This window comes from Geotrypetes seraphini, chromosome 17 (assembly GCF_902459505.1).
Source record: "Geotrypetes seraphini chromosome 17, aGeoSer1.1, whole genome shotgun sequence".
Taxonomy (NCBI): Eukaryota; Metazoa; Chordata; class Amphibia; order Gymnophiona; family Dermophiidae; genus Geotrypetes; species Geotrypetes seraphini.
Window position 1 is genome coordinate 14,367,278 of NC_047100.1, and position 23,325 is coordinate 14,390,602.

Consider the following 23,325-nt stretch of genomic DNA (forward strand, 5'->3'; position numbering starts at 1 on the left):
ATTCAAATAGGAGGACAAATGATTCAAACTAGTATGCTCATTCACTCAACCTCTGCTCATTTATAGTATAGCAGACCTTTTAACTCATCACAGTCAATTAGCTTAGTATACTTAAATTTCAAAACCCATACAGGTTGTGATTTGTGAAAAGTTTCAGAGTCCTTCCTTGTCTCCTGCAACAGAGCTGCTGAATTTGGGGCTAGATTCACTAAGCTCATCGTGTCCCGACCAGTTTGCGAGCCTTCTCCGACCCGATTCACTAACCTTCTGCCCGTTCTGCACATGCAAATGAGGGGAAGTGGCAGGCAAAGTAAAGAAGCACTCGATTTGCTAAAGAGAAGAGGGAACACCGATCGAGCTGGCCGATCCAAAGTGCGGAGGACCAGTCGCTCACGTCCTTGCCGACTCTTCTGCTCGCTGCCGCTCTGTCCCTGCAGTGCGAGCCCGTGGTTTTAACTCGCGGGTTAAAAGCGTGTTCTAATCTGGCTGCAGCTTGGCCGGGCGGTGGGGAGCGTGGAGGCCGGTAACGTCACACACACAGATTGCGGCGGTCAGAGGCCCGCTGGTCCCCAAGAAGGGATGTGTCTGACTTTTGCCGCAGAGGAGCTGGGGACCCTGTAAGTGATGGGTTGCTGCTAACTTTCCCCTGCCCCCCACCTTCCACTACTCAGACTATTGCGCTAGTGCCGGCCTGAGGCTGCCTGTCCTCGTCTTGCCCTGCCTGTCTTCCGCGAGTGTGATGGCCGCAGTGGCAGTTACTTTAGCAGCTGCTATGAGACAGTGCCAATGCATACCCCCCTCTTTGTTTTGACCTCGCTTGCGTCAGGATCACTCTGCAGCGATCCACGGGGTCGCTGTGGGGCGTACCTCTGATCGCCTTAATTTGCATGAGGGCGCGTTGTGATCGCTCAACAAAGTGAACTTTAGTGAATGTAGCCCTTGGTCCCAAATTTGTTTTCTAAGCGGCTCTGTTGCAGGAGACAAGGAAGGACTCTGAAACTTTTCACAAATCACAACGTGTATGGGTTTTGAAATTTAAGTATACTAAGCTAATTGATTGTGATGAATTAAATGATATGCTATATATGAGCAGAGCCTTTTTTTTTTACTAGTACAATGACCAAATTGTATGCTAAACTTGTCTCTTTGTATGTCAACCCAAGATGATATAACATTACTATCCGCATGTAAATTCTTAATCCGTTTGTGATGGCAGATAAAGACCCGAATGGTCCATCCAGTCTGCCCAACCTGATTCAACTTAAATTTTTAATTTTTTACTTCTTAGCTCTTTCTGGGCAAGAATCCAAAGCTCTACCCGGTATTGGGTACTTGGGTTCCAACTGCCGAAATCTCCGTCAAAACCTACTCCAGCCCATCTACACCCTCCCAGCCATTGAAGCCCTCCCCAGCCCATCCTCCACCAAACGGCCATATACAGACACAGACCGTGCAAGTCTGCCCAGTAACTGGCCTAGTTCAATATTTACTATTATTTTCTGATTCTAGATCTTCTGTGTTCATCCCACGCTTCTTTGAACTCTGTCACCGTTTTCCTCTCCGCCACCTCTCTCAGGAGCGCATTCCAGGCATCCACCACCCTCTCCGAAAAGTAGAATTTCCTAACATTGCTCTTGAATCTACCACCCCTCAATCTCAAATTATGTCCTCTGGTTTTACCATTTTTCTTTCTCTGGAAAAGATTTTGTTCTACGTTAATACCCTTCAAGTATTTGAACGTCTGAATCATATCTCCCCTGTCTCTCCTTTCCTCTAGGGTATACATATTCAGGGCTTCCAGTCTCTCCTCATACATCTTTTGATGCAAACCTTCTATCATTTTTGTCACCCTCCTCTGGACCGCTTCAACTCTTCTCATGTCCTTCGCCAGATACATTCTCCAAAACTGAACACAATTCTCCAAGTGGGGCATCAACACCTTCTTTCTTCTACTGGCAATGCCTCTCTTTATACAGCCCAGCATCCTTCTGCCTTGTCGCACGGTTTTTCGCCTTTAGATCTACGGACACTATCACCCCAAGGTCCCTCTCCCCGTCCGTGCATATCAGCCTCTCACCTCCCAGCATATACGGTTCCTTCCGATTATTAATCCCCAAATGCATTTCTTTGCATTGAATTTTAGTTGCCAGATACTAGACCATTCCTCTAACTTTTGTAGATCCTTTTTCATGTTTTCCACTCCCTCCTCAGTATGTACTCTGTTACAAATCTTGGTATCATCCGCAAAAAGGCGAACCTTTCCTTCTAACCCCTACCAGCACCTAAATGGAAAGTAGGCGGAGTTAGGGGTGGAGTTTGGGCATGGATTGAGTTAAGTGTTGGAAGGCATCTTCATTAGGTGCTAGTATATTTAGCCAAGAAACCCTATCATAATATATGAGCACTTAACATATACACGCCTAATGGCATCTAAGTCGGTGTAGGTGCAGGTAGGCGTGATTTCACTGGCGCCTACCAAGTTAGGTGCTGTTTATAGAATCTGGCCCCCAAATTATTATTATTATTAAGTTCTTATATACCGCCATACCCATAGAGTTCTAGGCAGTTCACATCAATTAAATTAGGATCCGGTCTGAACACGGATTTACAACATTTTGTCGGAATTACAAGCAACGAGGAAGGAAGTATTGGGGTTTTAGCAGAAGTTTATCATAGTTGGATTGGGAGAGACGAGGGAGGGGAGGGGGAGAGAAAGGAGGGGGTGGGGCGGGAGTTGGATTGTTGCAGGGGAATAAGGGTTAAGGGTCCTGTTCGCGGAAAAGGTATGTTTTGAGAAGTTTTCTGAAGTCGAGGTAGGTCGGGGCCTCGAGCATCATTTGGGCTAGCCAAGGGTTCAGCTTAGCTCAGCTTAGCTGGTTCAGCTGGTAGGCAAATTCTATAAAAGTGGTATGTCAGTTCTTATGCGTGAATCTCAAAAGGGGGCATGGCCAGGGGAGGAGCCCTGGCGGATTGTGGGCATTCCTAACAGTTAAGCGCACTCTTACAGAACGCGCCCGATCTGCGCACAACTTTACTTTTTCTTAGCCTAAATGGCTGTTCATAAATATTAGTGATGTGTAGGGCCACTAAGTGCAATTTTATACAAGGAAAGTGCCTTTTATAGAATCACGCTAAGTGCTGTTCTGGTTAGCTGTGATTTTGTAAGTGTCATATACAGAATCAGGCCTGAAGTGCTCCCACATTCTAAAAACAAACAACCCCTCCCACTCCCCCAAACGTTAGCACACAACCTGAAAAATAAATTATTCAAAAATACCCTTAAATTGTGTCATGTTGAATCTGTGTTTAGCGCACAGGAAAAGTCCCGCGTTAAGGCATGTTCTACTACTACTATTCTACTACTACTATTCTACTACTACTATTCTACTACTATTCTACTACTACTATTCTACTACTACTATTCTACTACTACTATTCTACTACTATTCTACTACTACTATTCTACTACTACTATTCTACTACTACTATTCTACTACTACTATTAATTATTTCTATAGCGCTATCAGATGCACGCAGCGCTGCACAGTCACAAAGAATACGAAAACAGTCCCTGCTCAAAAGAGCTTACAATCGAAATAGGCGAGACAGACAAACAGGATGTCATTGATACAGTTAAGGGGAACGGTTAATCAGCGGGCTGGGTTGGAAGGCAGAGGGGAGTACAGGACAATCAAGCCATTGTGACATCACTGATGAGGTTGTCTCTTATTGGTGGAATGAGGTATTATGACATCACAATCTCAGCTCAGCTTTCCAAAGACTGAAACGCTTCACACTACTACTATTATTAATTATTTCTATAGTTCTATCAGACGCACGTAGCGCTGTACAGAGTCACAAAGAAGACAGTCCCTGCTCAAAGAGCTTATAATCTAAACAAGACAAACAGGATATCGTGGTTACAGTTAAGGGGAACGGTTAATCAGCTGGCTGGGTTGGAGGACAATCAAGCCATTGTGACATCACTGATGAGGTTGTCTCTTATTGGTGGAATGAGGCATTATGACATCACAATCTCAGCTCTGCTTCCCAAAGACAAACAGGATGTCATGGATACAGTTAAGGGGAACGTTTAATCAGCGGACTGGGTTGGAGGGCAGAGGAGTAGGGTTAAGGATTGAAAGCTGTATCAGAAAGGTGGGTTTTCAGTCTGCTTTTAAACAAGGGAAGGGGCTTGACGGACAAACTCGGGTAATTTATTCCAGGCATAGGGGCAGCTAGATGAAAGGAACGAAGTCTGGAACTGGCAGTGGAGGAGAAGGGTAACATTAAAAGAGTGACTTATCTGCGGAACGCTCTTTAGTAAAAGGACACTGTAGAACTAAATCCTGTCATGATATGGCTTTCTGATTTGGTTAATAAGGCCATAAAGAGTGCAGCTATATGCGTCTACTTCATAAGCTTCCTCGGGAACAGGAATCCATGTGCCTCCTTGCAATTTTAAGTCCAGCATTGCCAGAAATAATGGTTTCTCCCCCAACAGATTATACATAATTACACCTTCATAATGTCCAATGGGTTCTTATTTTAAGATAAGGCCTAATTAGATTTTGCTGCTGCACTGTAAGTTACAACTGGGTGTAATTTACCTTCTAGATCACAGGCTCTGTGAAAAGGATTCACAAGGAAACCCCCCCCCCCCTCCATGTGTTCACAGTTGGGCACGCCTGTGAATGTTGCCAAGCCGAATTAAGATCTTAACTTCCATAATGTGTATAAAAGACCAAGGTGTTTAAAGAGTGCTAAAGTAGTATTAAGTCCTTCTCATCTGAGAAAATTTGCTTCCCCTTATGTGTGTGTGGTGGGGGTGTGTGGAGGGAGGGGGGTGGAGAGAGGCATCCAAGTCCCAGAGGAAGCATTAATGCGTTTCATGAATAGTGTTAGCCTTTCACGAGAATCAAATCTCATCTCTCTCTGGGGAGTTCAGCTTGGAGCCCAAGATAACCTTGGCTTGCCTTTAACATTTTACAGTGGCTGGGTAAAACCCTACAGCTGGAGCTGACAGCTGACTGCTGAAATGATTTGAAAGGCGGATGTGCTTTGCCCTCATTTGAATAGCCGAAGAATTCAATCAATTGAACGCCAATGATTATTCCCTTCGGAGTCGATGTTGAGAGAAACCCAAAACAAAACAGAGGCAGAGCATCCAAATCCCCCTGAGAGCATTAAATTGCTTTCTAATTAGTGATCCTAAATTACCTCTGTTTAAAAGATAATTAAGGGTAGGGAGGCTGTTGGAATAACTGGTTGTACGTTTAAACGAATCACTGAAAATTTGTCAGGAATTAGGTACAGCTTTCTTCGCTGCTCTGTTCTTTGCTTTAAAAGGTAGACCCAGGCTCAGAGGGTTTAAAGCTGCTCATGTTAAGATAAAAGGCAGCTGGTTTTAATTATTCCTTCTCAAATCCTAAATAATTATAAGCAGATGTCAGTTTTCCATAATCCCAAATGAAGGCCCTTAGAAGGTAAATACTGTTCCGAAAAGTGAGAGGTTGTTTCAAATGCAAAGATTGATATAGGCGTTTCACACTGCTGGCTTCTGCGGTGGGCCTCAGTCCAGTCATCTGAATACGTCCAGCTAACTGGAGCTTCAGGAGATCCACCGTGGATATTCATGAGATGGATTTGCATAAAGTGAGGGCAAGATGATAAAGGGGATGGAGCTCCTCTCGTATGAGGAAAGACTAAAAAGATTAGGGCTCTTCAGCTTGGGAAAGAGAAGGCTGAGGGGAGATAGGATTGAAGTCCACAAAATTCTGAGCGGAGTAGAACGGGTACACGTGGATCGATTTTTCACTCCGTCAAAAATTGCAAAGACTAGGGGACACTCAATAGGAGGAAATATTTTTTCACTCAGAGAACAGTTAAGCTCTGGAACGCATTGCCAGAGGTTGTGGTAAGAGCGGATACTGTAGCTGGTTTTAAGAAAGGTTTGAACAAATTCCTGGAGGAAAAGTCCATAGTCTGTTATTGAGACACGGGGGAAGCCTCTGCTTGCCCTGGACGGTAGCATGGAATGTTGCTGCTCTTTGGGTTTTGGCCAGGTACTAGTGACCTGGATTGGCCACTGTGAGAATGGGCTACTGGCCTTGATGGACCATTGGCCTTGACCCAGCAAGGCTATTCTTATGTTCTTGTATTCATTCTGGCTGGATGTGTCCTAGGGACTGAGTTGAGAATCCTTGTACCTCTGAATGACTCGCCCAGCCCTTCCCTTCCCTTTCTCCCTCACCCACAATCACCACCTTCAGCAGAAATAGGCAGAAACCAGTCCCCATCTGCTTGCTTTTTTAAAATGTAATAGTAAGCTCATATATCCAAGTAAAAATGACCTATAGGGGTGACAAGGTGGTTTGCTATTGCCTTCTCCAGTCATCTTTACCTTCCAGCCAGTAAAATAGCCAGACCTGACAAGTTGGGTGGGACCAGAATCAACATAGCTGGACCCTAGGCATCTCTCTCCCCCCCCTCTCTCTCATGACCCCACCCCCCTCCTCAATAGGTCTGGTATCTCTCTCTCCTTCACATGAGTCTAGCATCACACTCTCCTGACACTCCATCCCTCCCTTACAGGAAGTTGCATCAGAGGAGGAGATTGTGGCAGAGGGAAGACCCCTGAGCTAGCCAGAGGTAGCCTGGATTCATTGCTGTTAATGCAAGTTTAGAGAATTGAATATGAGGAGTAGATGCAAGATAGGGGAGGGGAAAGGAAGAGAAAGAGAGATGCTGAATTGTAACGCAGTTTGGGGTGCACTTAACGTGGGAAAGAAGATTTACTGCAAAATGCATTAAAGTGTTATACAGTTATTTGTCAGGGTGTGCATAAGTTTTTGAACATTTTTTTCAGGAGAGGATGTGGAATGGGTATGGAAGCATCTTCCAGCTAGCATGTTCGCATTAGTGAAGTGTCTCTCAAACTTTTTTTTTTTAGCTCCGGCACACTAAATGGAGCAAATGTTTTTTTTGCAGCACATTATATTATAACTGAAATTATAAAATTGCAAAACCAACAAAAACTTAAATTTGAGAGTTATTTATTTAAAGTTCTATAAGCTATGCAAGATATGGGTAATTGTAACAGCGGTAAAACTAAAGTAGATAGAATTGCTAATTGATGCGATGGATATGCTTTTTGTTGAGTGCAAATGAGCTGAAAACACCGCTCGCTAGTCGACAAGCAAAAGCGCATTTCATCATCCACTATCTGCAGTTCTCTTTTTATCAATTTAATTTCTGTCAGAGCTGAAAATCCAAGTTTGCAAAGATAAGAAGATCCAAACGGTAACAAAGCCTTGATTACTTTGTTTGTCGGGTTCGGATAGCTACTGTATAGAAATTCACCTAAAATTACTTGATCAACCATGTTAAAAAATACTGCTTGCCTGGGCAGATGTTCTTAACATTGACAGACTCTTGCGTGCGCGATGCACTTGTCGTCTATTCTAGTGCGTATATATGAAGGGAATTTTTTAAAAAACAAAGGAAAATTCTGGAATCTCTCGTGGCACGCTCGGAATCTCACACACGGGGCTCCTTTTACTAAGCTGGGATAGCGGTTTGAATGTGTGCTGAATTGCTAGTTCTAGCCGCGTAGCACAGGTTTAGCGCACACGGCAATTCAGCGCGCGCTAAAAACACTTAATCGCCCACAATTTGCGAGACACTGCATTAGTGCGTGCTGACTTAATGTGGGAGTACTTAGCTCTTTCGTCCCACCTCCAACAATCTGTTTGCAGGCCTTAAAAGTTTGTTTTACACTTTGATACAAACTGCAAAGAAAGGATTTCTGACCGTTCGGTTGGATTTGACCTCTCCAGTGCCTCTTCTTGTTGGATTTGCTTTGCTTCGAGGCTTGGTACCTTCTTTTCCCTTCCCTACTCACCTCGAGTACTGCATTCAATTCTGGTCGCCTTATTTCAAAAAAGATACAGCGGCACTAGAAAAGGTTCAAAGAAGATCAACCAAGATGATAAAGGGGATAGAGCTCTTCTCATATGAGAAAAGACTAAAGAGATTAAGGTTCTTCAGCTTGGAAAAGAGACGGCTGAGTGGAGATAGGATGGAAGTCTACAAAATGCTGAACGGTTTAGAATGGGTACAAGTGGATTGGTTTTTTTACTCCATCAAACATTACTAGGGAACACTCAATGAAGTTACAGGGAAATACAACCAATTGGTTTTACAACCAATAGGAGGCAATTTTTTTTTTTCACTCAGAGAATAGTTAAGCTCTGGAACGCATTGCCAAAGGTTGTGATAAGAGCGGATTGCGTAGCTGGTTTTAAGAAAGGTCTGGACGAGTTCCTGGAGGAAAAGTCCATAGTTTGCTATTGAGACTGACTTGGGGGAAGCCACTGCTTGCCCAGGATCGGTAGCATGGAATATTGCTACTATTTGGGTTTTTACCAGGTATTTGTGACCGGGATTGGCCACCCTGAAGACAGGATCCTGGGCTAGATGGACCATTGGTCTGACCCAGTAAAGGCTATTCTTATGTTCTTATGTAAATTCTAGTGTGCAGATCGCAAAAGGGGCGTGACCAGGGGAGTCACAAGGGCAACTTCCCTCCTCCTCTCCGTCTCAGGTAACAGATCTTTATTGTTATCATAATAGCATGTGGTTATTCTGTTACCTTCAGCTCGGGAGGCACCTTCTTGTGTGGCTGTAAGATCCCTGTCCAGGGAGAAATAGAAGTTGCTTACCTGTAACGGTAGTTCTCCTTGGACAGATGGATCTTACAGCCACACAATCCCGCCCATCCTCCCCTATCTTTGCCGCCAGCTTTGTACCTAACTGGGTTTGCCGGTTGGGGGCGTACTTATATAGGGGCCAGGTGGGATACTTTAGGGGGGGGGGAGGGCTGGCACATGCGCAAAGCTCTTTAGCTTTGCAGCTTTTTGACTGCCGGGTCGGCTCCGTCACGGGGACGGCAGTCAAAAAGCTGCAAAGCTAAAGAGCTTTGCGCATGTGGCAGCCCTCCCCCCTTAAAGTATCCCACGTGGCCCCTATATAAGCACGCCCCCAACCGGCAAACCCAGTTTTAAAAGTTTCCGCGATCTATCCGACTCGGTAGTCTAACGGTGTCAGCCGTTTTTATATCGCTTCAACTTTTAACTTCCAAACACTTTTCTTCATCGTTTTCAATGAGCATATCTGAACTAATCCAGACCTGGATTCGGGCGCTGCTCCACCTGCGCCTTGAAGATGTCGGCGACTGACCCGCACGCCTCCTGGGTGTCCGTTGCCTGGGTCCCCTCCCCCGGACGTCTTCCTGCGCTCACTGCGCGAAGTTTGTGGGTGTTCCTGTTATTGAATACAACCAATCTGCACACAATTCAGGCTCAGACATTTATGCCAGGTTTTCAGTGGTGTAATGGGCACTACATGATTTCTATAAATTGTACCTAACTCCAGAAGCGGTTTATAGAATATCACTGAGCACAGATTTTTTTAAGCAACAGAAACAGAATTTCCCCCCTATATACTGTATGTAACAGATCTATGCCCTTATTCTACAGCCTTCTGGTGGACATGGTAGATGCAAGGACAGAGAGTTCGATCCCGGCCTGCTCCCTGTGACTCTGGGCAAGTCACTTAACCCTCCTTTGGCCCAGGGACCAGAGTTAGATTGTGAGTCTGCCAGGACAGAGAGGGGCAATTCAATGCATTGTAAACCGCTTTGAGTGAATCTATTAATGAAAAATCAGTTCATTCTAAAATAATAAAGAAATAAATTTGAATTCAAGAAGCATGAGGCAAGCACAAAAGATCTATTTCGCCATATCTACAGCGATTGCATTGGCTTCCAGTCGCCTTCAGAATACAATATGAAACAGTAATGATCTGTATGGAAATAGGTTCACAGACAGCTCGGCGAAAGACAAAGGCGCACGCTGACAACTGAGCGCAAGACGGAGGCGCGCGCCGAAGAAAATTACAGTTTTTAGGGGCTCCGACGGGGGGGTTTTGTTGGGGAGCCCCCCCAGTTTACTTAATAGATATCGTGCCGGCGTTGTGGGGGGTTTGGGGGGGTTCGCTGTGTTCCCTCTAAGCTGAGCAGGTGTCCTCCAGCTGCATTGCTACCACTAGGGGGTGGAATATTTTCAGTCGCTAAGGACAGGTATGTTCCCTGGAGTCCTGCAGAACTTGCCTGTCCCTCACAATTGAAAAATGTGACAGTAAAACAGCACCCTCTATTGGTGAGACTGTGGGTGGAGGACTCCTGCTCAGCTTAGAGGGAACAGTGGAACCCTCCACATTTTACTGTAAACTTCACTTTTTCCCTAAAAACAGGGAAAAAGTGAAGTTTTCAGTAAAATGTGGGGGGTTACAACCCCCCCCAACGCCCCCACAACGCGGCGCGATGTCTATTAAGTAAAGTGGGGGGGATCCCCCCCACGCCCCCCCCGTCAGAGCCCTAAAACAGTAATTTTCTGCGGCACGCGCCTCCGCGCTGCACTCAATTGTCTGCGCGCGCCTTTGTCCTGACATCATGGAAATATCCCAGAATTGTTTAAAACTAATATGTCCAGCTACACACCAAACAGATCATTACGTTCTGAAAATTTAGCTTTACTGAAGACGAATGTAAACCCAAGGCTTCTTGAGACTGGCAAAATGACTTTTTCTGTGCAGGAGTTAAAAACTGGAACTCCCTTGAAGGCCAAATACGAAACTGCCGTGTAAAGGGCATGTCCGGGAAATTACTCAAGTAAACGCCAAAAAGTCCAACAGGACAGAGAACCCACAGGTAAAAACAGTACAAAAGGAAGAGGGAACGGACAAAGATCACTGATGTAAAACCAACTTGTTTATTTCCTAAAAGGACACAAGCAGAAGCTGTGGACCTGGCACAGCACTGTGTTTCGGCATCTGCATCAGGGGTCACGGTGGCGTATATGTTCACAGATAAACAGAGCTGGGTCCAACTAACATGCCAGAGTAGCCCAAATCACTGAAAAGCTATGGAGGCATTTTCAAACAGGAAATTACTCGAGACACGGCTATCTGTAGATGCCAAATCGTGCACTCAGCACTGTTGCTCTTACCCTTCATGGACTAGCGTGGAACAATGATGACACTCAGGCATTTATTGACTCATGTGGAATTTATTTGGCCGCAGCCATGACAGCACAATTACATCAAACTGTTATCAACTGAACATAATAATCAAGCATGAACGGTGATGACCCGTACACTGTAACCGCACTTCTGACAATGGCATAACACGCAAGGTACATCACCAGGCAACATATAACCAACCGATGATCAGGCGCACAGCATATGCCTCTCTATCCCCGCACAATGTGGGGTGCCGTACAAGCAACCCCGGCTCACCGGACCCTTTCCGTTCAAGGAGGTGTCCCCTCGTCAGCGGTACGTAGCTGTGAAGATCATGGCCTGGCCTCCCTGCCGTCCAAGCAAGGCGACGTGCCCCATGTCTTAACCACTGTAAAGATGTATGCCTTCTATCCATATGCTGTGCTTTCGGGATCGCCGTGTCGAAAGGGCGACCTCCCTTCCGCTCACCCTTGTCCCCTAACCCCCCCCCACTTCTTCATTGATTGGCCCTTCCTTCTCCTCCCTTCCCCCTCCCCCCTCCCATCCTTTCGCTCCGGCTTCGGCCGATTTGGCCGCGCTCCTCCCTAGGCGGGATCGGAGCTTGTTCTTTTCTTCTAGTTAATAATTGCCTTTTTTGGCAAAGCCGATGAGCTGCTCCCGATCATTCTTATTATGGTTTTGGTTTTTAATATTGTTTTAACATGATTTGTTTCGGACTGTTTGTATGTCATGATGATTCTGTTTAGTTATAAACGGTCTAGACATTTTTTAAATAAAATCAATGAAGAAAGGATGGTCGAATTTAGGGCTCTTTTTTTTACGAAGGAGCGCTAGCGTTTTTAGCGCACGCCCCCAGATTAGCGCGTGCTATAGTGCGCGCTACCTGAAAAACTACCGCCTGCTCAAGAGGAGGCGGTAGCGGCTAGCGTGCGCGGCATTTTAGCCCGTGCTATTCCACGCTTTAAGGCCCTAACGCACCTTTGTAAAAGGAGCCTTTAAAGTTGGTTGGCTGGGGAAACTTGATAGTTCATATAGCTTCCCATCATGCTCTATGTTTCACAGAGCAAATAACACACTTTTTATTTTATTTATTTTTTCAGTTTTCTATACCGTTCTCCCAAGTGACTCAGAATGGCTTTCTCAAGCATTTTCCCTGTCTGTCCCGGTGGGCTCACAATCTATCTAATGTACCTGGGGCCATGGGGGGATTAAGTGACTTGCCCAAGGTCAGAAGGAGCAGTGGGGGGTTGAACCTACAACCCCAGGGTGCTGAGGCTATAGCTTTAACCTCTGCGCCACACTCTCCGAACAACCCATTCTTGGCACAAATTAAGGTCCTCTTTTACTAACCCATGGCAGAGGTTTCTACCGCTGCACGAAACGCTAAATGCTCCGGCGCTCGTAGGAATTCTGTGAGTATCGGAGCAGTGCTCTGGGCTGCGGTAGAAACCTCAACCGCGCCTTAGTAAAAAGGGGAGGGGGAGGGGGGGTTTAAAATCCTTGATAAACACCTAATGCAACTTTGAAAAGAGACTTCTTAGTGACATAGATACCTCTGTTGGTTTTTCCTTTTGTCATGGTTACAAATTTCACAGTAGGGAAGTTTGGGAGAGCCAGCTGGCATGAATTCTAAATCCCAAATTACTGATCTCAATTGCCAACCAAAACCCAGGAATTTCTGGATTAAAGGCTTAAATAATTCATTTAATATACAAGTATTTCATTGAAACAGAGAATTCTTTTTTTCAGCCTTGAGTGAATCTCTCCACGAAGGCAGTTAATAAATCCCAATGAATAAATAAATGAGGCATCATATTTATTTGCTATTCATCTAATTATCTAACATTTCATTCATCAGTCTCTCTTATGCATAGTCACTTATAGTAAGCTAGAGATAGTAATGAGATCTGAGTACACTTCTCCCTCCGTATTCACTGTGATAGGGGATTAACAGAACCGCAAATACTGAAAAACCGCAAATAACTTTTTTATATGTTATTCGCTGTTTTCTATTAAAAATCATCGTGAATATGGTGAAACTGCGACTAACATGGCGGGAGACCTGGCCTGTTCCTGAAGGAGAAGCAAAACATGGTGAACAAAGTGTTGGGAACCGGCGATTTGCTCTATGCAAGCTGATGTAATTGGGAGGGAGGAGCCAGCAAGCTAAAAACCATGAATAACCGAAATCGCGAATGCTGAAACCGCGAATATGGAGGCAGAAGTGTAGTCTTAAAAAGAAAGTAATCGTAATAAAGAAAAATGAAACTGTTCAACCAGCGGTGTAGTAAGGGGGGAAGTGACATCAGAGGAAGAGCCGATGCTGGCACGAGCAGCAGGTTGGAGTTGCCGCTTGTGCTGGGAACGTTAAAGAGGTGCAGGGAAGGAGCAGGTGGGGGTAGGGAGTGGAGAAGAGGGTGGGCGCCTCTCATCCTCGATACACCACTGTGTTCAACCTAGGCAGAGCTGGCAGACCACACTTACAAGCCACTTGGTAGAGACACTTCGGGTGCATTCTATTACTGGGCGCTTACGACACCGAGGGCCAGATTCCTGTATATGGGAGAGTGTGGCGCAGTGGTTAAAGCTTCAGCCTCAGCACCCTGAGGTTATGGGTTTAATCCCATGCTGCTGCTTGTGCCCCAGGGTAAGTCACTTAATCCCCCCATGGCCCCAGCTACATTGTGAGCCCACTGGGAAAAACAGAGAAAAATGCATGAGTACCTAAATAAATTCACATAAACCCTTCTGAGCTCCCCTGGGAGAACAGTATAGAAAACTGAATAAATAAGTAGTGTGAAAGGTTTCAGCTTCTGATAACCAGAGCTGGTATTGTGACATCATAATGTCTCATTCCACCAATGCCTAAGAGCCAACCTCATCAGTGATGTCACAATGGCTTCACTGTCCTATACTTGGCTCACTTCTACTACATTTTGATTTCTAGAGTGGCGCAGCGGTTAAAGCTACAGCCTCAGCACCCTGAGGTTGTGGGTTCAAACCCCCGCTGCTCCTTGTGACCCTGGGCAAGTCACTTAATCCCCCCCATTGACCCAGGTACATTAGATAGATTGGGAGCCCACTGGGAAAGACAGGGAAGCTTTTTAACATTCTCCTCGCTACTGCCACTCATTTTATAATCTGTAATTGGAAGGATAACACTAAGCTTAATTTTAGAGAGTGGCGGAGTTACGTGCGCTCTGTACGATAATATGAAAGTATTAGCGCTTTAAAATCTTGTAAAGTAATACACTTTCGTACAACTCGGGCACCCTTTGATCATTTCGGTAACTGCGTTTCAGTTTTTGTATAGTTTGCAGCTTGACCGCATATTTAAGTTACTCTCTATATAACATAAATTGCTTCTAAATGTGTTTGTGTGCTTCTATCGTTAACTTTAAAAATGCAATAAAATCTTTTTAGAAAGCAAAATAAATATTTGATAAGCGTGTGTATCAAATGTTAAATAAAACTTGAGGGGAGGTGCTGGCACCCCCACACCACTGGTTGCAAATTTATGTCGCTATAAGTAGTGATGCAAATTGCCAAAGGCATGAGAATAAGCAAAACGGATTATTCTGTTCATAATAGAAAGGAAGTTAAAAGCAAAAAGGTCTTGACTAGTCTATTATAAGCTGGATAGGTTAGATGGGCTATAAGAAACCAATAAAGCTATTAGATGATAGAAAGGGGTTGGAAATGCAAAATGTCCAAGGGAAGAATTTACCAAAGTATAGTGTAGCATGACAGTGAGAAACAAAGACAAGCATGTGGAAAACAGGAAATTCCTCCTTTAATAGCTGATAATTAAATCTTTACTAGTGTGCCTTTAGAATATTCTGAACTCTGAAGGTCCGTGATGAGAGCAGCCAGCATCTGGATTTTACTCGTATGCCTCTTGGAACTTTGTAGTCCTGGGTACAGCCCCCAGGCTTACGAACGATTCCTGTTTCATCTGTTACCCCTAGAGGGACGGAGCATTTAGCAATTATGCGTAGCAATGGAACTCCCCGGCTAGACGTTCCTATACGCCTAAGGTATTCCGCACATCAAAGCTCAAAGGAAATCACTTAATAAACATTTGTTTTGCATGAAAAAAAAAAAAGGCCTCCTATAAAATTAGGTCATGCTTAAAAGTATGCACAATGGAAGCCCGCCAACCTGTAGGAGAGGCATGCTCAGGTATGGAGTTTGAGTGGATTCTCGTCGGAGAAACAATTTGTGCACATAGGGCTCCTTTTACAAAGCTGCATGAGGCTTTTTTTTTTTTTTTTTTTAAATCGCCGTCCACGGCGGTCTTAGCTCCAACGCTCAGAGAATTCTTGTGAGCATTGGAGCTAAGATCGCCACAGCTGGTGATAAAAAAAGAACATGAGAATAGCCTTACTGGGTCAGACCAATGGTCCATCATGATCATGAAGGGCATATAAAAAATAGACAGGGACATATTTTTCAAATTAAGGGGATCAATAAGTACAAGGGGGCACTCAGAGAAATTGAAAGGGGAGAGATTTAGAACAAACGCCAGGAAGTTCTTTTTCACACAGAGGGTGGTGGATACATGGAACACGCTACCAGAGGATGTGATAAACAGGAGCACGCTACAGGGGTTCAAAGAAGCTTTGGATAGGTACTTGGAAGACAAAGGGATTGAGGGGTACAGATAAGAGTAGAGGTAGATTATAGGGATGGGATTAGAGGTAAGTTACAAAATTAATCAGGGACCACTGTTCAGGCACTAGGCCTGATGGGCCGCCGCGGGAGCGGACCGCTGAGCAAGATGGACCTCTGGTCTGACTCAGCGGGGGCAACTTCTTCTTCTTATGCCCAGTAGCCCGTTCTCAGGGTGGTCAATCCAGGTCACTAGTACCTGGCCAAAACCAAGGAGTAGCGACATTCCATTATTTCAAGAGTAAGATTCTGGAACCCCAAAGAGGAGCAACATTCCATGCTACTGATCCAGGGCAAACAGTGGCTTCCCCCATGTCTTTCTCAATAACAGACTATGGACTTTTCCTCCAGAAACTTGTACAAACCTTTCTTAAAACCGTCTACGATATCTGCTCTTACCACACCCTCTGGCAAACGCGTTCCAGAGCTTAACTATTCTCTGAGTGAAAAAAAATCTCCTCCTGTTGGTTTTAAGAGTATTTCCCTGTCATTTCATTGAGTGTCTAACACGGTTTCATTAAAAGCAATGCGGAGGGGTGGGGGACGAGACTGATCTTAGAAAATACCACATTGTTTCTAACAAACATCTAGGCTGTTGATAGAAACAACGGCTTTTCTGAACTATTAATGGAGGTAGCCAAAGAACAAGAACGGCAGAATCGATGTACCTCGATGCAGGTGCTTTATTTATATCAACAGGTCAAATTGATTCTGCCGTTCTTGTTCTCTGGTTGCCTCATTATCAGCTACAGAAGAGTCGGATTCTCCTTTGCTGTTTTTCTATTAACGGAGGTACCGTGTCTTTCCTTTACCCTGCCCCCCACTCTGATCGGCATGGCTCTTCTCCCCTGCCTTGACCCCCGTCTGCCTTCTTACCTCTTCTCGTGGTTATGGCACTGGACCAGCGTGCGGGCAAATGCTCAAGATGCTTCACAAGCCCAGCGTCATTCCGGTCTCAATAGTCCCCTACCACCTCTTCAGCCCCCTCTGATTCCCTACATGAGAACTGACTCCCCTTTTGTCCTGTGTAGATGATAAGGTCTTATGAGCAGGGACCGTCTCTTCCATGTGCAATGTGCAGTGCTGCGTTCGCCTGGTAGCACTATAGAAATACTAAATTGATGTTGGGGGGAGGGGACATGGAGGATGGCAAAACCTATTACTGTGAACTCTGGGGGTTGAGCTATTATTCTGGGAATCTAAATTTAGGCTTAAGATACAGCGAGTACTGTCGAGATTAAAATCTATGCTGGTTGTGTCCGATTTTCAGGTTGTAGTGCAGAGTCTGGCGATTACAAAACTTGATTTCCGTAATGCGTTGCTTTTAGATATCGTAAAATACAGAGTGAAAGCGCTGTGGGTTGTGCAAAATACCGCAGTGCGATTGATTTCTGGGGTATATTTTGCCAGTGTTAAAACAACTACACTGGTTACCGATGGAATTTAGCAGAGAATATAAAGTTTTGACAATTACGCATCAAACAATTTTTGACACGGCACTTTGATGATCTGAAACAGCCTTGCGATTGTCGATTGAGTCAGTTGGGGGAGACTCATTACAAAAGGACACAGACAGCAGGGCCACGATGGAGGAACCAGTTGCCGGGTCATTTGAGATTATGTAGCGAGTTAAAATATTTTAAAAAGGAATTGAAAACTTCCGTATTTGTACGAGATTTTTTTTCTAGAGCAAAATGTGGTGGGATGTTCCTTTTTGACTGAAATGTCTTTGTAAGATTTTATATTTGCAATTTTAGAAGAGGGAATGATGTAGTAGGAAGCGGTGACGGAATTCAAAAAAAGCGTAGGATAAAAATAGAGGATCTCTCATTAGAAAACGAAGGATGTAAAGTAAAGAACTAAGGCCGGTATTGGACAGACCTGCACGGTCTGTGTTCCATATATGGTGATGTTTGTTCCCTCTAAGCTGAGCAGGAGTCCTCCACCCACAGTCTCACCAATAGAGGGTGCTGTTTTACTGTCACATTTTTCAATTGTGAGGGACAGGCAAGTTCTGCAGGACTCCAGGGAACATACCTGTCCTTAGCGACTGAAAATATTCCACCCCCTAGTGGTAGCAATGCAGCTGGAGGACACCTGCTCAGCTTAGAGGGAACACACTAATATGGAACAGGAGGATGTTACTGGCCAGACTTCACGGTAGATATCCTACAAACAACGGGATGGTTGGATAGGCTGGAGAGAGCTTGGACGGTAACTTCAGCATTTGGAACCTAAGACAATACCAGACTTCACAGTTTTCAGGATTTCCTCAATGAATATGCATGAGATCTATTTCCATGCACTGCTTTCAATGAATATTCATTGGGGAAATCCTGAAAACCTGACTGGATTCCGGCCCTCGAGGACTGGAGTTCCTCACCCTTGGTCCAAAAGGTTACCGCCACAGCTGGCGCTAAAAATGCTAGCACGGCTTTGTAAAGGAGGGGGGGTATGTTACCATGTTTCTAATAATAGCCCACCCTCCCTTCAGTAAAACCCAGTAAATTTATGTATTTATTATTTTATTTTAAAAATAGTACTAGTAGACATAGGGCTCCTTCTACAAAGGTGCGTTAGGGCCTTAACACGCGGAATAACGCAAGCGCTAGCCACCGCCGCCTCCTCTGGAGCAGACGGTAGTTTTTCAGCTAACACGCGCTATAGCACGCGCTAATCCGGTGCGTGCGTTAAAAATGCTAGCGCACCTTTGTAAAAGGAGCCCATAATAGTAAGACTCAAATAGAAATTGAGAACTCCATTTTTGGGCCTTTTTAAAAAAAAAAAAAAAAAATCCAAAAATCTAGGTTTATATTCGAGTATATACCGTAAAGAGCTGTTTTCAATAAACAAAGCAATTTGAAAAAAAATTGTTGGATCTTCAGATGGCTGACGGGGTATATAACTCCTGTATATTTCAGCCTTTATTCTCATTAATCCATTTTTCACCTTTTCTCAAATTTTCAAATGTTCAACTTTTATGTTCATGCAAAGCCAAAATCAACCAGTGGTTGATAATTGGCTGATTTCGGCTTTGCATAAACATAAAGAAAAGTTGTAAATTTGAAAAACTGAGAAAATATGAAAAATGGATTAATGAGAATAAAGGCTGAAATATACAGGAGTTATATATCCAACAATTTTTTTTTTCAAATTGCTTTGTTTATTGAAAACAGCTCTTTACGGTATATACTCGAATATAAGACCTGTGGGGATTGCTAGTGGTGGTATGTCCACTATTGAGGGTTCAGTATGGAAGGACCCACAGACTGGGAAGGCTGTAAAATCATTTGCCTTAACAGACTGTGGGTCAAAAAATGTAATATACATTGTTGTGTGTTCTTGTGACCTGGTATATGTTGGACGGACGTCTCATCCAATACGTACCAAGTTAACGGAACATAAATCTCAGATAGAAACTAGAAATGTTCAGGCACTGTTAGTCCTACACTGGATAGAGATGAATTATTCTCTGGATGAAATGAAACTGAGATAGCGGATCCTGCAGATGGGCAGACTGGCTAGGACATTTGGCCTTTATCTGCCGTCATGTTTCTATTTATTTATTAAAAAATGTATATGCCAAATAAATATTGTTTCTATAACCATAATGTAAAGCTCTATGACCTCACAATGCAGGTATAAAGAGCCTTAGCCTATAGCAGGGGTGTCAAAGTCCCTCCTCGAGGGTCGCAATCCAGTCAGGTTTTCAAGATTTCCCCAATGAATATGCATGAGATCTATTAGCATACAAAGAAAGCAGTGCATGCAAATAGATCTCATGCATATTCATTGTTTTATACATCATTTTATAAACCATGGAGAGCAACTTATTTGCAACACATTTAATTATCTAAAATTTATTTCTCAAGTGTAATTTCATCCACACTTATCACAAATTTATATGAACCTCACTAGCACCATTGATTAATCACCTAAATATTTCTAATGCATATATCTAATAAATAAATGTGAACCCTTCCCCTCCAATAAAAGTCCAGGTCAAACTTTCATCGTTGTCCATTTACTGAATTTCAATGTCTTCAAATACTTTACAAACTTTTCTTTATCCTCGGTTTATTTGTCCATTAGATTGTTACTCCTTACTCCATGCAACAATGCTCTTCACAGTTTGAACCACTGTGCCCAATGCACATTCATTGGGGGAAATCCTGAAAACCCAAATGGATTGCGGCCCTCAAAGAGGGACTTTGACTTTGGCCTAGAGGGAGAAGAGTAAATAGTGGATGTTGCAGACTGGGTGGGCCGTTTGGTCTTTATCTGTCGTCATGCTTCTATAAATGTGGCAAATTTTGCATAATGTACTTTGAAACCAAGATTTTCATGTAGAAAACCATTCTAAAATAATTTTCATAGTCATATACACAAAAATTGCCTCAACTTTTATCATATAAGAAAAAATGAAGACTGCAATTAAAAACAAACAAACAAAAAAAACCCCCACACTTTAAACTTAAATGGGTATAATTCTGCAACCATTGCCATACATTCATTCAAAATAAGGTTTGATCATTAATAGAACACATATCTGGAAATAATAACATTTTTTTTTTTATGCAGCCTTAGTAGATGTTTGTTTTTTGAAAAACTGACAACGTTTGTAGTATTCAGCAGAGGGCAGAATTTCCTGTCTTATAAACATTGCCAGTTAAGAGCACGTTTGTCATGAGATATTTATTTTAAACATGACGTTTATAGCATAACAATAATGTGAGTGATAAAAATAATAAATTATCTTTATTAGAATATCTTTTCTTCTCAAGAAATCCAAGATAAACTGCCGTAATCATTAAATATTAACACCAATTTTCCCAAGATAGTCTGCTATTGCAGTTAAAATGAGAAGTGTAAACATTTTTTGATGAGATTAAAGGAAATCATAACTTCCTATGTTTCTGAAAGCATCAATTCATGACATGAAGTATAAACTCTGAGATCAAGGCCTGGAGTGGTTGCCATGGTGATGAGGGATGTGAGGAATATATAACTCCTCACTATTAGCATGTTTACAGGTAAAATATGGGGGGAAAACTTGTGATTTATTAATAATGCTTATAATTTGCTTTCTTTTCCAGTGTAGCAATGATTTTTTAAGTTAGGGGAAAAAAAACCAGAAGATAGAATTCTCTTCTATGTAAGAGTGGTATATTCCAGAAAAATGTGATTTTGATTGCAGTCGATTCATCTTATATTAAAAACAGTTTGGTAGTTTCTGATGACATTTTAAGACACATCACATCATTTGTTTGGGACAGAACATTTCTGAGAAAAAAGTAGTATGAATGACGAATTAATAAAATCCTTTTTAATGCTAGTATGAAGAAGGAAAGAAGCGGAGGAAACCCAATTATAGCAGTGTTGACCTTTCCGAGGTGGAGTGGGAAGACAGAGATGATGTGGTAAGTGATTCGTTTTTGGCCTTGTCTGAAATTAGTGGTATATTGTACTTGGAAAACATTCAAGCTCTAGGAAAAGAGATCTACCTGAAAACCAACAGAGAGGCCACTATCTAAACAGTCTGCGTTTTATTCCGTTTCTAACTTAAACAAAGGTCATTTCAGATTAAATCACAATGGTTAAGTTAGAGAAAACACAAATCTACTGTCCACAAGTACTGAGAAAACAAGGATAAGCTGATAACGAAACTTTTTGGGTAGCAGTCTCTTTGTCAAGTTCGTCTACTAAGAAATTCAGTTCATTATCGATCCATCACGCTCGGCCTCTCGGTACACAAGCATTTGATTGATGAGTTCGCATGTTATAAGATTGTCCAAGTTTGCTTAGTGCAGAGTAAAGACGCTTGCTTGATGATGGTTTTCTCTGTTGTAGCTATCCCAGGCTAAAATGGCTGCTTCATTTCTCTCACACTTCCAGAAAAGGTTTTGGGTTTTTAAGAGGGCAATTTTCATAGCGCCCATAATGTTGCAAAGTCCACAAGTATCTGTTACCCATGTATTTTGCATCAGTTTTTTTTAGAAACGCACGATGACATGTGCTTTGGATATTTCTATGGTGACTTTATTTAATTAAAACAACATGCTAATCGCACTGCTAGAAGGCCTCTGGGAAACGTGGATATTAGAATGTGTGTTTTAGAACAATTTATACCCACAGGGATAATGAATGCTTTTCAGACTCCCCCCCCCTTAATCTGTAAGTAACAATTTACTCCAGTAAATGGCATTTAGAATTTGGCCTCTAAGTTCTCGACTAGGTAAATAATCACCACTGCTGTTTGGCTTTGTTCCAAAAATGTTGGTGGGGTGAGGGACAGGCCAGGCTGGGGGAATTAAATTAGGAATTCATTGCTTGTTTCCAATATTGGTCGTCTAACTTCGGCAGCTAAACTAAAGCTAGCCTAAAGGGTCCTATCTTTCTGTGATACAACCAAAGTTGTTTACATTCATTAGATACAAGCAACTTCTCTGACCCTAACGGGCTCAGAATCTTAAGTTTTAATAGCTATGGCAATGGAAGTTAAGGGGTCCTTAGTAAAAGGACCCCTAAGTGACTTGGCACTCAGACACAGAAGAAGAACAAATTCCCACTGGAAGGGTTACCAGAAGTCTGGGGAAACCCGGACTTGTCCTCTTTTTAGAGGACTGTCCAGGTGCCCCGATGGAATCTCAAAACCCAGCAGTTTGTCCGGGTTTTGGGAAGCCCCAAGCTCGAGCCCGCGTCTAGAGGCCTCCTTGTTCGTATGGCAGCTTTCTTCTACTCTTGTATGCTTTCACAGTGCTTTTTTTTTTTTCCTAGAAAGTGTCAGTACTCAGATACAGGGCTAACCTTGGAGGAAAGAGAGAGGATATGAGGTGATCACCTGCCGCCTCTTGTGTGTACCCTTGCTGTAGCCCCATGCCTTGCTATCAGTCCCACAGCTCAATCTCAGTGATCCATTCGGGTTGTTTTTTTTCACATCTGTAGGGGGCGTAAGAAAGCTCTTAACTGCTGGTGCCTCCTTGGCCCCTATCATGACCTGGGAAAAGCATACTAGGAATGACAATCGACAGATGCTGCACCATTCAGCCACAAATCAATAAAACAATACAAAAATCATTCTCAGTCATGAGAAACTTAAGACAAGTTAGGAAATTCTTTGAGAAAACACAATTCCAGCTCATAGTTCAGTCCCTAATACTAGGCCTACTAGACTACTGTAATATCCTCTATCTCCCCTGCAACAATAACAAAACAACTACAAACAATCCAAAACACAGCACTAAGACTCATCTACTCATTGAAGAAACATGACCACATTACAGAAGCATATCTCAAATCGCACTGGCTTCCAATCCCAGCAAGAATACAATTTAAATTCTACTGTCTACTATTTAAGACTTTATACGGAGACAGCCCAAACTACCTGAACAACCGCCTCATCCACAACACCTCAACCAAACATAGGAAAACTCACACCCCATTCTCATACCCCCCAATTAAGGAGATCAAACGGAAAAAACTATATGATGGCCTACTAGTCACTCAAGCAGCCAAACTAGACAACAAAATCGCCAATCTACTGATGGCATCCCTAGACTACAAAACTTTTAG

General features: G+C 43.2%; 1 protein-coding gene across 5 annotated transcripts in view; it reads left to right on the forward strand.

Annotated features, from left to right (window-relative positions):
* Positions 1 to 23,325, forward strand: part of CACNA2D3 (calcium voltage-gated channel auxiliary subunit alpha2delta 3) — a 797,511-nt gene that overhangs the window by 577,788 nt on the left and 196,398 nt on the right. For all 5 annotated transcript variants that reach the window (XM_033926567.1, XM_033926568.1, XM_033926569.1 and 2 more), the window contains one exon: positions 21,090 to 21,173. In XM_033926567.1, the coding sequence (XP_033782458.1) occupies positions 21,090 to 21,173 (84 nt within the window). The remainder of the gene's footprint in view (positions 1 to 21,089; positions 21,174 to 23,325) is intronic.